General features: G+C 41.0%; 1 protein-coding gene across 4 annotated transcripts in view; it reads right to left on the bottom strand.

The window, feature by feature from the left end:
- Rasgrf2 (Ras protein specific guanine nucleotide releasing factor 2) overlaps nt 1-13,353 on the bottom strand; it is a 226,012-nt gene that overhangs the window by 79,469 nt on the left and 133,190 nt on the right. For 2 of the 4 annotated variants that reach the window (XM_013349696.2, XM_026783774.1), the window contains exons 16-17: nt 10,616-10,723; nt 6,969-7,058 (exon numbers count right to left, since the gene is read on the bottom strand). In XM_013349696.2, coding sequence (XP_013205150.1) covers nt 6,969-7,058; nt 10,616-10,723 — 198 coding nt within the window. The remainder of the gene's footprint in view (nt 1-6,968; nt 7,059-10,615; nt 10,724-13,353) is intronic. The other 2 variants (XM_026783773.1, XM_026783775.1) reach the window with 2 other exon arrangements.

Raw genomic sequence — 13,353 nt, 5'->3', positions numbered from 1 at the left:
AGGCTGGAACTAATGGGTCAGGCAGTGATTAAAAGAATACAGTTTCCGTGTAATTATTTCGGGGCATAACCTAAGCTAGCCATGCGGGCGGCAGGGTGCTGGGGACGCAGGGGGACGCAGCTTCGCCACTCTTATTTCAACAATCTCTCATGCTCTTGGGTAGGTAGAATTAACATAGTAAAAATGGCAATCTTACCAAAAGCAATCTACAGATTCAATGTAATGCCCAGCAAAATCCCAGCAAAATTCTTCACAGACCTTAAAAGAATGGTACTCAACTTCAAAACCAGTATAGCCAAAACAATCCTGTACAATAAAAGAACTTTTGGGGACATCACAATCCCTGATTTCAAACTTTTATACAGAGCTACAGTACTGAAAACAGTCTGGTATTGGCATAAAAACAGACAGGAGGACCAATGGAACCAAATCAAAGACCCAGATATTAATCCACACACCTTCAAACACCTGTGTTTTGACAAAGAAGGAAAAAATATCAAATGGAAAAAAGAATGAATATTTAATAAATGGTATTAGCATAACTGGATATCAACATGTAGAAGAATGAAAATAGATCCATGCCTATCACATGATCAAAGACTTCAATATAAAGCCAGCCCCAATGAACCTCAGAGAAGAGAAAGTGGAAAGTACTCTTGAACACATTGGCACAGGAGGTGACTTTCTAAATATACCTCCAGTAGCACAGACTATGAGAGAAACCATTAATAAATGGGACCTCCTGAAACTATAAAGCTTTTGTAAAGCAAAGGACATGGTCAACAAGACAAAATGACAGTCTACAGAATGGGAAAAGATCTTTACCAACCACACATCAGACAGGCATCTGATCTCTAAAATATACAAAGAACTCAAGAAATTTGTCTTCAAAAGAACAAATAATTCAATAAAAAAGTGGAGTACAGACCTAAACAGAGAACTCTCAACAGAGGAATCTAAAATGGCTGAAAGACACTTAAGGAAATGTTCAACATCCTTAGTCATCAGAGACATGCAAATCAAAACAAGACTGAGATTTCATTTTATACCTGTAATAATGACCAAGATCAAAAACACTAACGACAACTTATTTTGGAGAGGTTGTGGGGTAAAGAGAACACTCCTGCATTGCTCTTACAGTGTAAGCTGGTACAGCCCATTTGGATATCAGAATGGCGATTTCTCAGAAAATCAGAAAACAACCTTACTTAAGACCCAGCAATACCACTTTGGGGTATATACCCAAAGGGTGCTCAACCGTGGCATGAGGACATGTGCTCAGCTATGTTCATAGCAGCATAGCCTGTCATAGCCAGGACCTGGAAACAACCTAAGTTCCCCTCAACTGAAGAATGGATAATGAAAATGTGGAAATATACACAGTGGAGTACTGCACAGCAGAAAAAAATAACGACATCTTGAAATTTGCAGGCAAATGGATGGATCTAGAAAACATCATATTGAGTGAGGTAACATATACTCAGAAAGACAAATATCATATGCACTCACTCATAAGTGGCTTTTAAACATAAATGGAAATAATGGAAACAAATAAATGGAATAAAAACAAAAATAACCCCTTGTATTCTATCAGACTACCACAAATTAAAGCTGGATATCAACAACAGAAATAACAGAAAACCTACAAAATCTTAGAAACTAAACACATCCTATTGTGTCAAGGTAGAAATAAAGAAAGTAAAGACTTTCTAGAATTTAATGAAAATGAATACACAACATATTCAACAGCATGAACACAATGAAAGAAGTGCTAAGAGGAAAGTTCATAGCACTAAGTGCCTTCATAAAGAAATTGGAATGATCTCCTACTAGCAACTTAACAACACATGTGAAAGTTCTAGAACAAAAAGAAGAAGCACACCCAAGAGTAGTAGAGGAAAGAAGATAAACTGAGGGCTAGAATCAATAAAATAGAAAAAGAAAACAATACAAAGAATCAATGAAACAAGGAGTTGGTTCTTAGAGAAAATAAACAAGATAGCCTAATCCAATTAACTAACTAAAAGGCAGAGCGAGAATATCGAAATTAACAAAATCAGAAACAAAAAGGGGAACATAACAACAGATACCAAGGAAATCCAAAGAATCTTTATGTCAGACTTTAAAAACCTGTACTCTAACACATTTGAAAGTCTAAAAGAATTATACAATTTTCTCAATGGATACCACTAACCAAAGTTTTGTAACCCACCCAGCAGGTCCAGTTATTCCAAGGTCTGAAGTGGCACTACCTGAAAGAACATGGGCGAGAGAGGGAAAGAAGACCAAGCAAACAAAACAGGATTCTGTTCTCAATTTGTCAAGGTCTTCATTTATTGAAGTAAGCTTTTCGTCTTATATAATCCTCAGTGAGGAACTCGGGCAGGGGTAACTGGGGAAGGGAGAAGGAAGAAGGGGGAAGGGAAGGAGAGACTAGGCAGCTAAGCGAAGTAGTTGCAAGGTCAGTGGTGCTGTTAACGATAAGCAAGGAATAATGAGGGTATTCTGTGGTGCTTTTTGGACCTTGAGTCTCTAAGATTAGCACACACTGTTTCAGTTAACTTTAAGTTTTTTGTCTCAAGGTTTTTAATTCAAGGCCCTGTGAGAAAGGAGAAGCCTGAAATGGCTCCTGACAAAGTTTAATCAAGATCAGATAAAATAAATAGACCTAGAACCCCTAAGGAAATAAAAACACTGTTTAAAATGTCTCAACTCCAAAAAGTTTAGGATCAGATAGTTTTAGCACAGAATTCTACCAGACTTCCAGAAAAGAGTTAATACCTTTTAAACCCCCTGAAATTACTCCACAAAATAGAAACAGAAGGACCATTGCCTTCTGTTGTGAATTCATTTTGTGAGGCCACAGCCACCCTGTTACCCAAAACACATAAAGATTCAAAAAAGAAAGAGAATTACAGACCAATTTCTCTCATAAACATTGATGCAAAAAACTCAATAAAATACTCGCAAACTAAATCCAAGAGCACACCAAAAAGATCATCTACCATGATCAAGTGGGCTTCATACCAGAGTGCTGGTGTGGTTCAACATATAAAAATCTGTTGAGCAAACGGAAAGAAAAAACCCACTTCGTCATCTCATGAGATGCTGAAAATCCTTTGACATCACCCACAACACTTCATGATAAAAAGTTTTGGAGAGATCAGAGATACAAGGGACCTACCTAAACGTATTAAAGGCAATATACTGCAAGCCTATAGCCGACATCAGATTAATTGGAAAGAAACTCATAGAAATTGCACTAAAACCAGTAACAAGACAAGGTTGTTCACTTTCTCCATACCTATGCAATATAATACTTGAAGTTAACTAGAGCAGCAAGACAACTGAAAGAGATCAAAAGGATATAAATTGGAAAGGAAAAATTCAAAGTATCACTATTCACAGATGATATATTATACATAAGTGATTCCAAAAATTGTACTAGGCAACTCCTATAGTTAGTAAACACATTCAGCAAAGTGGCTAGATACAAGATTAACTCACAAAAATCAATAGCCCTCCTATATACAAATGACAAATAGGATAAGAAAGAAATCAGGGAAACAACACCTTTCACAACAGCCACAAATACAGATCTAAACAGAGAAATCTCAACAGAGAAATCTCAAATGGCCGAGAAACACTAAAAGAAATGTTCGACATCCTTAGCCATTAAGGTAATGCAAATCAAAATGACTCCTACACCTGTCGGAATGGCTATGAACAAAAACACTAATGGTAGCTTATGTTGGAGAGGATGTGGAGTAACAGGAACACCCCTCCCTTGCTGGTGGGAGTAAAAACTTGTATAGCTACTTTGGAAATCGATATGGTGATTTCTCAGAAGATTGGGAATCCTCAAGACCCAGCTGTTCCACTCCTGGGTATATACCCAAAGTATGCTCCATCCTATCACAAGGACACTTGCTCAACTGTGTTCATAGCAGCTTTATTTATAATATCCAGAATCTGGAAACACCTAGATTGTCCGTCAACTGAAGAATAGATAAAGAAAATGTAATACATTTACACAATGGAGTACTAATCAGCTGTTAAAAAATAAAGACATCATGAAATTTCCAGGCAAATGGATGGAGCTAGAAAAAAATCATCCTGAGTGAGGTAACCCAGGTAGAGAAAGACAAACATGATATGTACCCACTTATAGGTGAATATTAGCTGTAAAGTAAAAGATAATCATGCTAAGACCCACAGATCCAGAGACGACAAGAAACAAGGAGGTCTTATGAAGGGATTCAAGGATCTCCATGGGAAGGGGAAATAGAAAAGATTTCTCAGGTAGACTAGAAGAGGGTAGGGGTAGGAATAGGAAGGATCAGGGTGGGGATGGCGGGGGAAAATACTGGGAGAAATGACTGAAATTGGGGGACATTTGGGGGTGAGGTGGAAACCTAGTACAACAGAAAGTCCACAGAATCTATGAGAACAACCCTAGCGAAGACTCCTAGTAATGGGGGACTTGGAGCCTGATCTGTCCATCTTCTGTAACCATGTAAGGCCTCAAGTAGAGGGACTTGGATACTAATCCAGCCACAAAACCTTGACCTACAGTTCATCCTGCCCGCAGAGGGTTCTGAGGCCAGAGTCTAGCAGAATCCTCATCAAAGAGACCAGAAAGACTTCATCCAACAACTAATGGAAGCAGATGAAAAGAGCCATAGGCAGAAATTGGGGAGTCCTGTGGAGGAGGGGAGGAAGGATCAGAGAAACTAGAAGGATCAGGGACACCACAAGCTCCCAACTGACCAGGACTCCAAGGACTTGCAGAAATCAGGGAGCCTGTAGGGCTCTGGACTAGGTCCAGCATATATGCTGTGCCTAAGTAGCTTGGTGTGCCTGTGAGGTTCTTAACATTTGGAGTGGAGACTGTCTCTAACTCTTTTACCTGCTTGTAGGATCCTTCTTCTCCTACCTGGTCACCTTGCCCAGCCTTGATGTGATGGTATGTGCTTGGACTTACTGTAACTTGTTATGCCATGTCTGGTGGATGTCCCTGGGAGGCCTGCTCTTTTCTGAGAGGGAGGGGAGGGGATGGATCTCGGGGAGAGGGAAAATGGAGAAGAAGGGGGGAGATACTGGGAGAAGGGAAGGGAATATCTGTTATTCACTTTTTGTATAACGATATTTAAGATATACCCTCAAGATTTTCAAGTATTGATATGGTCTGGATGTAATATATGAGAGAAGAATAAAAATATTTTTAAAGTATGACAAAAAGATTACACAAAGACGCAACAATGGGTCTCCTGAAATCAATCACAGATTTATATATCATGCTCTCTGTCTGTGAGGGAAAGGCATCAATAATAAACGTAGTTTTCACCTATTAAAGTACTAGGACTTTATTTTGATTATTTTTACTGTATTTTCTTTGCCCTGAGACCCACCTGGCAGCCTTCAGAAGGAATCCTGGATCAGTCAGGTAACCTGAGGCTCCCACTCTACAAGCCTCCTAAATCTAGTTCATGCTTCATACCCTGCGGGAGGACGCATGTCTTAGCCATGCAGCACAGAGGCTGAAGACGAGCATAAAATGACACTTCATACTCTGCAGGAGGATGCATGTCTTAGCCATGTGGCACAAAGGCTGAAGAGGAGCAAGCATAAAACAACACTGGAACGGTGTCACACCCTTCTCAGACACAGTTCTTCAGAAGCCTGACCAAAAGACCTCCCATGTGAGGCTCACCCGATGGTACGCATTTTTATTGTACCGCATATTTTTATTTTTAGTTTCTCATTTTTATTGATGTCTTTTTTTATTTTTTTGTGTATTCATCTTTTATTTTTTTGTGTTTTTTTTTAATTTATTTATTTAAGGATTTCTGCCTCCTCCCCGCCACTGCCTCCCATTTCCCTCCCCCTCCCCCGATCAAGTCCCTCTCCCTCATCAGCTTGAAGAGCAATCAGGGTTCCCTGACCTGTGGGAAGTCCAAGGACCGCCCACCTCCATCCAGGTTTAGTAAGTTGAGCATCCAAACTGCCTAGGCTCCCCCAAAGCCCGTATGTGCAGTAGGATCAAAAACCCATTGACATTGTTCTTGAGTTCTCAGTAGTCCTCATTGTCCGCTATGTAAGTCCGGTTTTATCCCATGCTTTTTCAGACCCAGGCTAGCTGGTCTTGGTGAATTCCCGAAAGATCATCCCCATTGTCTCAGTGTGTGGGTGTACCCCTCGCGGTCCTGAGTTCCTTGCTCGTGCTCCCCCTCCTTCTGCTCCTGATTTGGAATTCTTGAAGTTTGCGTACAAATGGATGGAAATAGAAAACACTATCCTGAGTGAGGTAAGCCAGACCCAAAAAGAGGAACATGGGATGTACTCACTCATATTTGGTTTCTAGCCATAAATAAAGGACAGTGAGCTTATAATTCGCGATCCTAGAGAAGCTAAATTAGAAGGTGAATCCAAAGACAAACATATAGGCATCCTCCTGAATTTTATTGATGTCTTTAAGCATGACATGATGCATATAAATGTGTGTATGTATATATGTACGTAATAGAGTGATTAAACCAAGTTATTTATTATTATCTGTTACTCACTTTTTGATATAACGACACTTAAGATATGCCCTCAAGATTTTCAAGTATTGATATGGCATTATTGTCGTAACTACTGTCACCAGTAGCTCCCGGAACTTATCTTCCTATGTAGCTGAACCGTTGTAACTAGTGTCTCCCATTCTCCCCATGCTTTACCCTGGTCCCTAGTGCACTCCACTCTGTTTTCTGACTCCAGGATGATCTCAGCTGTGTTAGATCATATTTGACATCATGCAGTGTTTATCTTCTTGTACCTGGCTTATTTTATTTAATATAACATCCTTGAGGTTCATTCCCCAGGATTGCAAAAGACAGGATTCCCTATTCTCAATCATCAAGTCCCTGGCATCAAAGGCCCCTGGTTCAGTGGACTCTAGCACTTGCTTCAGTCAGGGGACTCACCTGGTGGACTCCCGTGTCCTGCTGCAGCCGTGGCAATTGCAAACGCAGAAGCAGGAGAAACAGAGCAGTGGGGGCTGTCGGCTGCCTGTCCTGGTCATTTAAAGAAAAAAAAACGGATGGTGAAGCACACAGATAATATTCTGCAGTGAATATTCTCATTTTAATACCTGTCCTGGATGAAGGGCTGAGCAAAAGACCCCATGACATCCCTGCTAATAGGCAAATCATGAGATTACACACCAGCAATTCCATTCTAGGCACACAACAAAAAAAATCACATATCCATGCAAAAACTAGTCCATCATATTCACACTGTCAAAACTAGAAACACCCAAATGCCCATCAGCTGAAAAAAATAAATTTTAAAAAGATAATATGATTCCATCAAAGAAAGGAATTAATTTTTGACACATACTACATAATGGATGAGTCCAAAAAGCACTAGGATAGATGAAAAGGCCAATTATAAAGGTCCCCCACTGAATGCTTCTCTTTTTGTAGAAGTCTATAATGAATCCACACCTAGAGATCATAGCCAGCACTTACCAGGGCAGATACAAGTGGAAGAGTTCATGGATGACTACAGGATTTCTTCTAGGGTATTGAAAATGTTCTAAAATTGAACTGTGGTTATGGCTGCCTGGCCTTTTGAGTATGTACAATCCAATGAACTACATACTTTGAAAAGAAGGAGAAATTTTGTAGTATACGAATTAAATTTCAAAATAAGACTATTTTAAGACTCTCCATCATGCTTTCAGGACAAGTTCTTCATCAGTTAATGGCGGGATGCTTGTTAAGCATGTGTGAGGCCTTTGGTTTGGTCCCATCCCACCGTAAGGATGAATTAAGTGTATCCCATTTAAAACTGAAAGGATGCAGGGCTGGGCTGTCTCAGTGGGTAAAGTGCTTACTACATTAGCATCATGAGTGGAGTTAAGATCTGCACCACTCACAGAAGCCAGCCTGGCAGCCACACCTGGAATCCCAGGGCTGAGAGATGGGGAACGGCAGAGTCCTAGAACTATGTGGTCATCCAGTCCAGTGAATTGTGAACTTTAGGTCAGCAAGAGGCCCTAACTCAAAGGAAAAGGTGGAGAGGGATAGAGAAAGATACCTGATATCCACCTTTAGCCTCCACGTATGCATGCACAGGCTGTATACATACACACACACACACACCACATACACACACACAGACATGCACACCACAGCATATACACACCATACACATATACCACACTACACACACACCATACTACAACACACACACACACACACACACACACACACACACACACACACACACTTTCTCAAAGATGCTTGCTGCCAAGTCTGTTAATCCGAATCTGAGTTCAGTCCCCAAGGACCCACACGGCAGTGGCAAAGCCAGCTCCTGTGGGTTGTCCTCTGATTACCTCATGCATGCCATGGCACAGATGTGTGTGCTACCCTGTAAATGAATAAGTGTAATTTCAACCATTTAATTTTTTGAACTGAAAGGCTGTAACAAGCAGCCCCTGCAGCATCTTTCACTTCTCAGCCTATAATAGTCACGTAGATTTCTAACGCTATTGCAGTTCCGACGCCACCGTTCCCTCTCAGGCTTTTAGTAAAAATGGTGTGATCTGGTTCTGACCCGAAGAGCTTGCTTCTGAATTTTAATGTGCATAAATAAGTGACTAGACGGTTAGTAAATGAGGTGGACGGATAGATGATTGGTATATAGACAACAGACGACAGACAGATTAGATGATATGTGGGATGGATGGATACATCAATGTAGAAGCTATTAATGGATTGGATGAATGGGTAGATATGTAGCTGAAGCAAAAAGTTTCATAACATTCCCGAACATGTTGAGGATTTTTGCGTCGATATTCATGAGTGAGATTGGTCTATAATTCTCTTTCTTGGTTGAGTCTTTGTGTGGTTTTGGTATCAGGGTAACTGTAGCTTCATAAAAGGAATTTGGCAATGCCTCTTCTGTTTCTATATTGTGAAATACATTAAGGAGTATAGGTATTAGGTCTTCTTGGAAGTTCTGGTAGAATTCCGCATTGAAACCATCTGGTCCTGGGCTTTTTTTGGTAGGGAGGTTTTTGATAACCTCTTCTAATTCTTCACGACTAACAGGTCTATTTAGATTGATCACCTGGTCCTGAGTTAACTTTGGTATATGGTATTTATCTAAAAAAGTGTCCATTTCCTTTAGGGAGGAGGGGGGGAAGGGTGGGAGGATGGGGAGGGAAATGGGAGGCTGGGAGGAGGTGGAAACTTGGGTTTTTTTTCCTTTTCTCAATAAAAAAAAAAAGAAAAAAAATATTCCCGAACATGAAGTCATAAATATCATGGTGAACAAGCAGAATATTGGCTAGACACTAAGAAAATATGTGACATTCTACTATTTGTAGCCACTATTTTATCCCAAGTTTTAGGTTACTCCCTGTGTTCTCAAATATTTATGATAGGTAAAAAATAATAAATCTTTACATACATTAAAATTTTAGTGTGAAGACACATATGAATGTAAAACTACAGAACAAAGCTCTCATAGTAACAGGGCTAGAAGTATCTAACTCTTGTCAGTCTCCCATGGGCCTTGATTACAGTTTCTTCCGGGAGGCAATGAACCTAAGAAAGCCCATGTGACACTTACCAAGGCAGATGCCAGGTCCTGCACTGGCCAGGGCATTAGCAATAGTGAGAGACTGAACTGCTTCCACTGTAGTCATGTGACAAGATAGGACAGCCTAGAAGGCTGCCTTCATTTGCCAGGACTACCCAAATGGCCAGGAATCCCCCCAAGGACTGAGATGTGGCCAGAGCCTACCCCATCCTTTTCTTGTGGCTCTGAGACAAAGGCTGAAAATGACAGCCTCTGTAGAGTGGCTGGGGCCACAAGAGCAGTAGCCTCCTGGAGACATGCGCTTTCAGCTTTTCTGACTTGCCCTAGACAAAGCCCTGAGGGTAAGAGACAAAATAACGACCCGTGTTTTGCTTGGCTTATTTGGAGCGAATCTGGTTTCATAAATTTCTCTTATGACTTGATATAATCAGCTCTGGAAGGGGCCGGGAGAAGGAGACATTTCAAAGCAACCCTGATTTCGATATAATTATTTGAGCAGTAAGGACAGAAAATGGGGTGGTAAAATATTTCTGCTTTTTGAGTAGTTTCTCTTCTAATTCACAGATATTTGTTGTGTTTCAAAACAAACCATGGAATCATTTGTTATAATTTTTATAACTGTATACTGAAAAAATGATCAGGTTCTACCACTAATAATAATAATAGGGTCCCATTCGACTGAACCTTATTTTATATAAAATAAGAATTTCTAATAAGGATCCCTCAAGTCTGCTTGTACAGCTTACACTGTGACTCAGGGTAAGGAAGCTGCTCCCTCAACTAGCCATCCCTGAGGACACATATTTCATCATGTTTTCTGCGCAGTCCACAGCACAATAATACGCTCAGCAATACTAGCCAGATGGAAGGTAGGCTCCCTAATCATCGTTACGTCCACTCCTTGAACCCATGCAGCCTTACCTGCTTCTAGTTAGTCTTTATAACCAAGACTAAGCAATGCACTGATCTAAAGCCCAAGATGCCTTTTCTGTTTCTGAATCTGTATTTGAGCCCTTACCTCCAGGCTGGCGATATCGGAGGTGCCGGGGAGTGGAGGGGGATCTGCAAGGTGACAGTTCTGTGGGGTCTCCTGCTCGGTCAGCTGGTGCAGACTCCAGGACAGCTGCTGAAAAACACCACATTACCCAGGCTGTGGGTTCGAGAGTACCTCGGCAATACCATACCAATACTAAGCATTTTGTGTTGGTTTACACATTAAAAGTGCTTGCTTGTGAAGGCAAGTCATCTCAGCAGAACTTTAAGAACGTCATTGAAATCCAGATCTCCACAAGCTAGGCTTAAGATCTACTGTCTTGTTGAAACTGCGGGCTGACCTTGGCCAGCCTCTCAATCCAGTGCAACTGGAGGTTAAAAAGAACAGGAACTATGCAATGGATCTCCTGCCTTTCATAATGACTGTTTCTTGGAACAGAGAAAAACGAACCTTTTCAGATTAGAAAACAAATTGGAATCAACAGTATGATTTCTTCTTTGTCTAGGTTGCACCTTAAGGAAGCTCTGGGCGGGAGGGGTTCCTTTAGATCTAGAGATGCATTCCCCAGCGTGGTAGCAATAACCAAACATGGCTGAATGACAATTCATCTGATCTAAAATTGAAGACCTATTTTAACTCCCCACTAGCACTAGTCATGGCAAGGCTCAGTAGCCACCAATGGCCGGTAACTATATCTGTGGCCAATACAGCTATACAGCAATCCTCTCCCTTCCTGGAAAAGTGTATTGACTAGCTCTGGGGAGAGCTACACACCACTAGCAAGGAAGCAAGTGAAATTTTTTTCTGACAGGTTTGGTGAAAACAGCCTCTAGACTACAACCCAGATAAAATTTCTTCAATGAACTGTGGAGAGTTTAAGATGATCTGAATCTCTGTATGACAGCTGATATCCCAAGAAGGAGACTTGTCTTTCTGGACCATTACCAGGGCTATTGGGACGGTGCCTCTAGATGCCACCCCTCAGCTTCTTATACAGGCAAAACAGTAACATTTACTATTCCAAAGGAAGAATAGTAGAAAAAATTAATTTATGTTTAACAGACCCTTCTTTGCTTTTAATCAGGTCCTCAATTGACTCCCATTGATTAAATTTCATTGCCATTTCCACTAACTGTGTATTATCTTGGTCTGCTAGGCTGCTTCCCTTTTCCTTCCATTCAAGGTTTAACCCAACAAATATTCCAGAACTCATAATGATTTCATATAAAGCTATTTTTAAACTTGCATCTATCTTATTTGCTCCCTTAGAAATATGGCCATGATTTTGATCTCTTGAAACGCAATAGGGCTGCAGAAAGGAAGTGGTTAGAATCTTTTCTTCAATGACACAATGACAGTAAAGCTGGCAAGATGCATATAAAAAAAAACAGTAGTGCTTAGCTGTTAGTTTTCTTATTTTCTAAATAGCTCCTTCACAGCTCAGTAATGGGAAGCATCTGCTGTGCAAGGCAGAGCAGAATATCAAATGCACAGCCTTGGTTCCGTTCAGACACACGTTCATTCATTGGAGGAGAAGGGGAAAACTTTAATCCGCAATACATCAAATTTTATTTTAAAAAATTTGACTGAGAGAACTTGCTAGGACCACAGTGTCCTGAAAGAGCAGGAACAAGCTCACAGAACAAGCCAACACACACCTACAGAAGAAGCCACGCCGTGGGGACGTGCTTTCTTGGGCGTGCTCACTTTCAACCGAGTGCTGTGCAAACAGCTTTGCCCACAGGACAAGTGGGCAGATGTGGGCTCAAAACAAATGCTAAAATCGGGAGCACATTCAGCCCACAGAGAGGCAATTTTCAAACGGAGAAGACAGAAACAGACACTGTGGCTGTGGGCTGAGCAAGCACACTTGGGTGACTAAATTGCATAATCATGGTCTAAGAGATTTAGGTAAGGGACTGCAGTTGCACTAGCGGCCACGGGGCTCTTCATTCCGGCCTTGCCTGCATGGGCTTGGTTTTCATTGAGAAAGTTTCAGGTGTTGTTTCGAAACATCTGGGGATAGAAAAAGTAGGGGTGGCCTAGTAGAAGAACAGGAAGAACAGCGGCTATTAGATGAGCCTAGGATGATTTGGGGGCTAGGTTGTGGGATGATTAAATTATTTATCTCTAAAAATAAACCACCCTGCTTATTTTGAAGGATATTTTCAATTTCTCTTCTTTATCTTCATGCCATTTGACATTTTCTTGAGATATTACAAAGCTGGCATTATCGTTGTGGTAACAATGAAGTTCAGCAATGGTTGTTGGCAGATTTCAATGAATTTACCCTAAAACTGTGGATGGCAGTAAGAGAGGCCTACGTTGCCTATGGCCACCGTGAGCTGATGTTACACCGTGAGACTGTGTGGGACTGGGTTTTGAAGTGGAAAGTAAAATTGTAGCCACTCTTGGTACTGGAGTTTGCCAGCTGTTTTGACTCTTAATGCTATGCAAAGCATATGCAAACATCTGTCAAATTAAAGATAGACCTACATCTTCTATTTTCCTGCCATTTGGAATTTTTTTAAGATGGGACAGCAAGAGGAACAGAGCCACAGGCTGACCTACACAGATGTCACACGCGTCTATGCACACTCATGCACAAGCACGCATCTCCATATACACACGCGTTTATGCACACTCATGCACAAGCATGCATCTCCATATACACACAGTCTATGCACACTCATGCACAAGCATGCATCTCCATATACACACAGTCTATGCACATTCATGGACAAGCACGCATCTCCTTATAC

This window comes from Microtus ochrogaster, chromosome 19 (assembly GCF_000317375.1).
Source record: "Microtus ochrogaster isolate Prairie Vole_2 chromosome 19, MicOch1.0, whole genome shotgun sequence".
Classification (NCBI taxonomy): domain Eukaryota; kingdom Metazoa; phylum Chordata; class Mammalia; order Rodentia; family Cricetidae; genus Microtus; species Microtus ochrogaster.
This window is presented reverse-complemented; position numbering and strand designations above follow the sequence as displayed.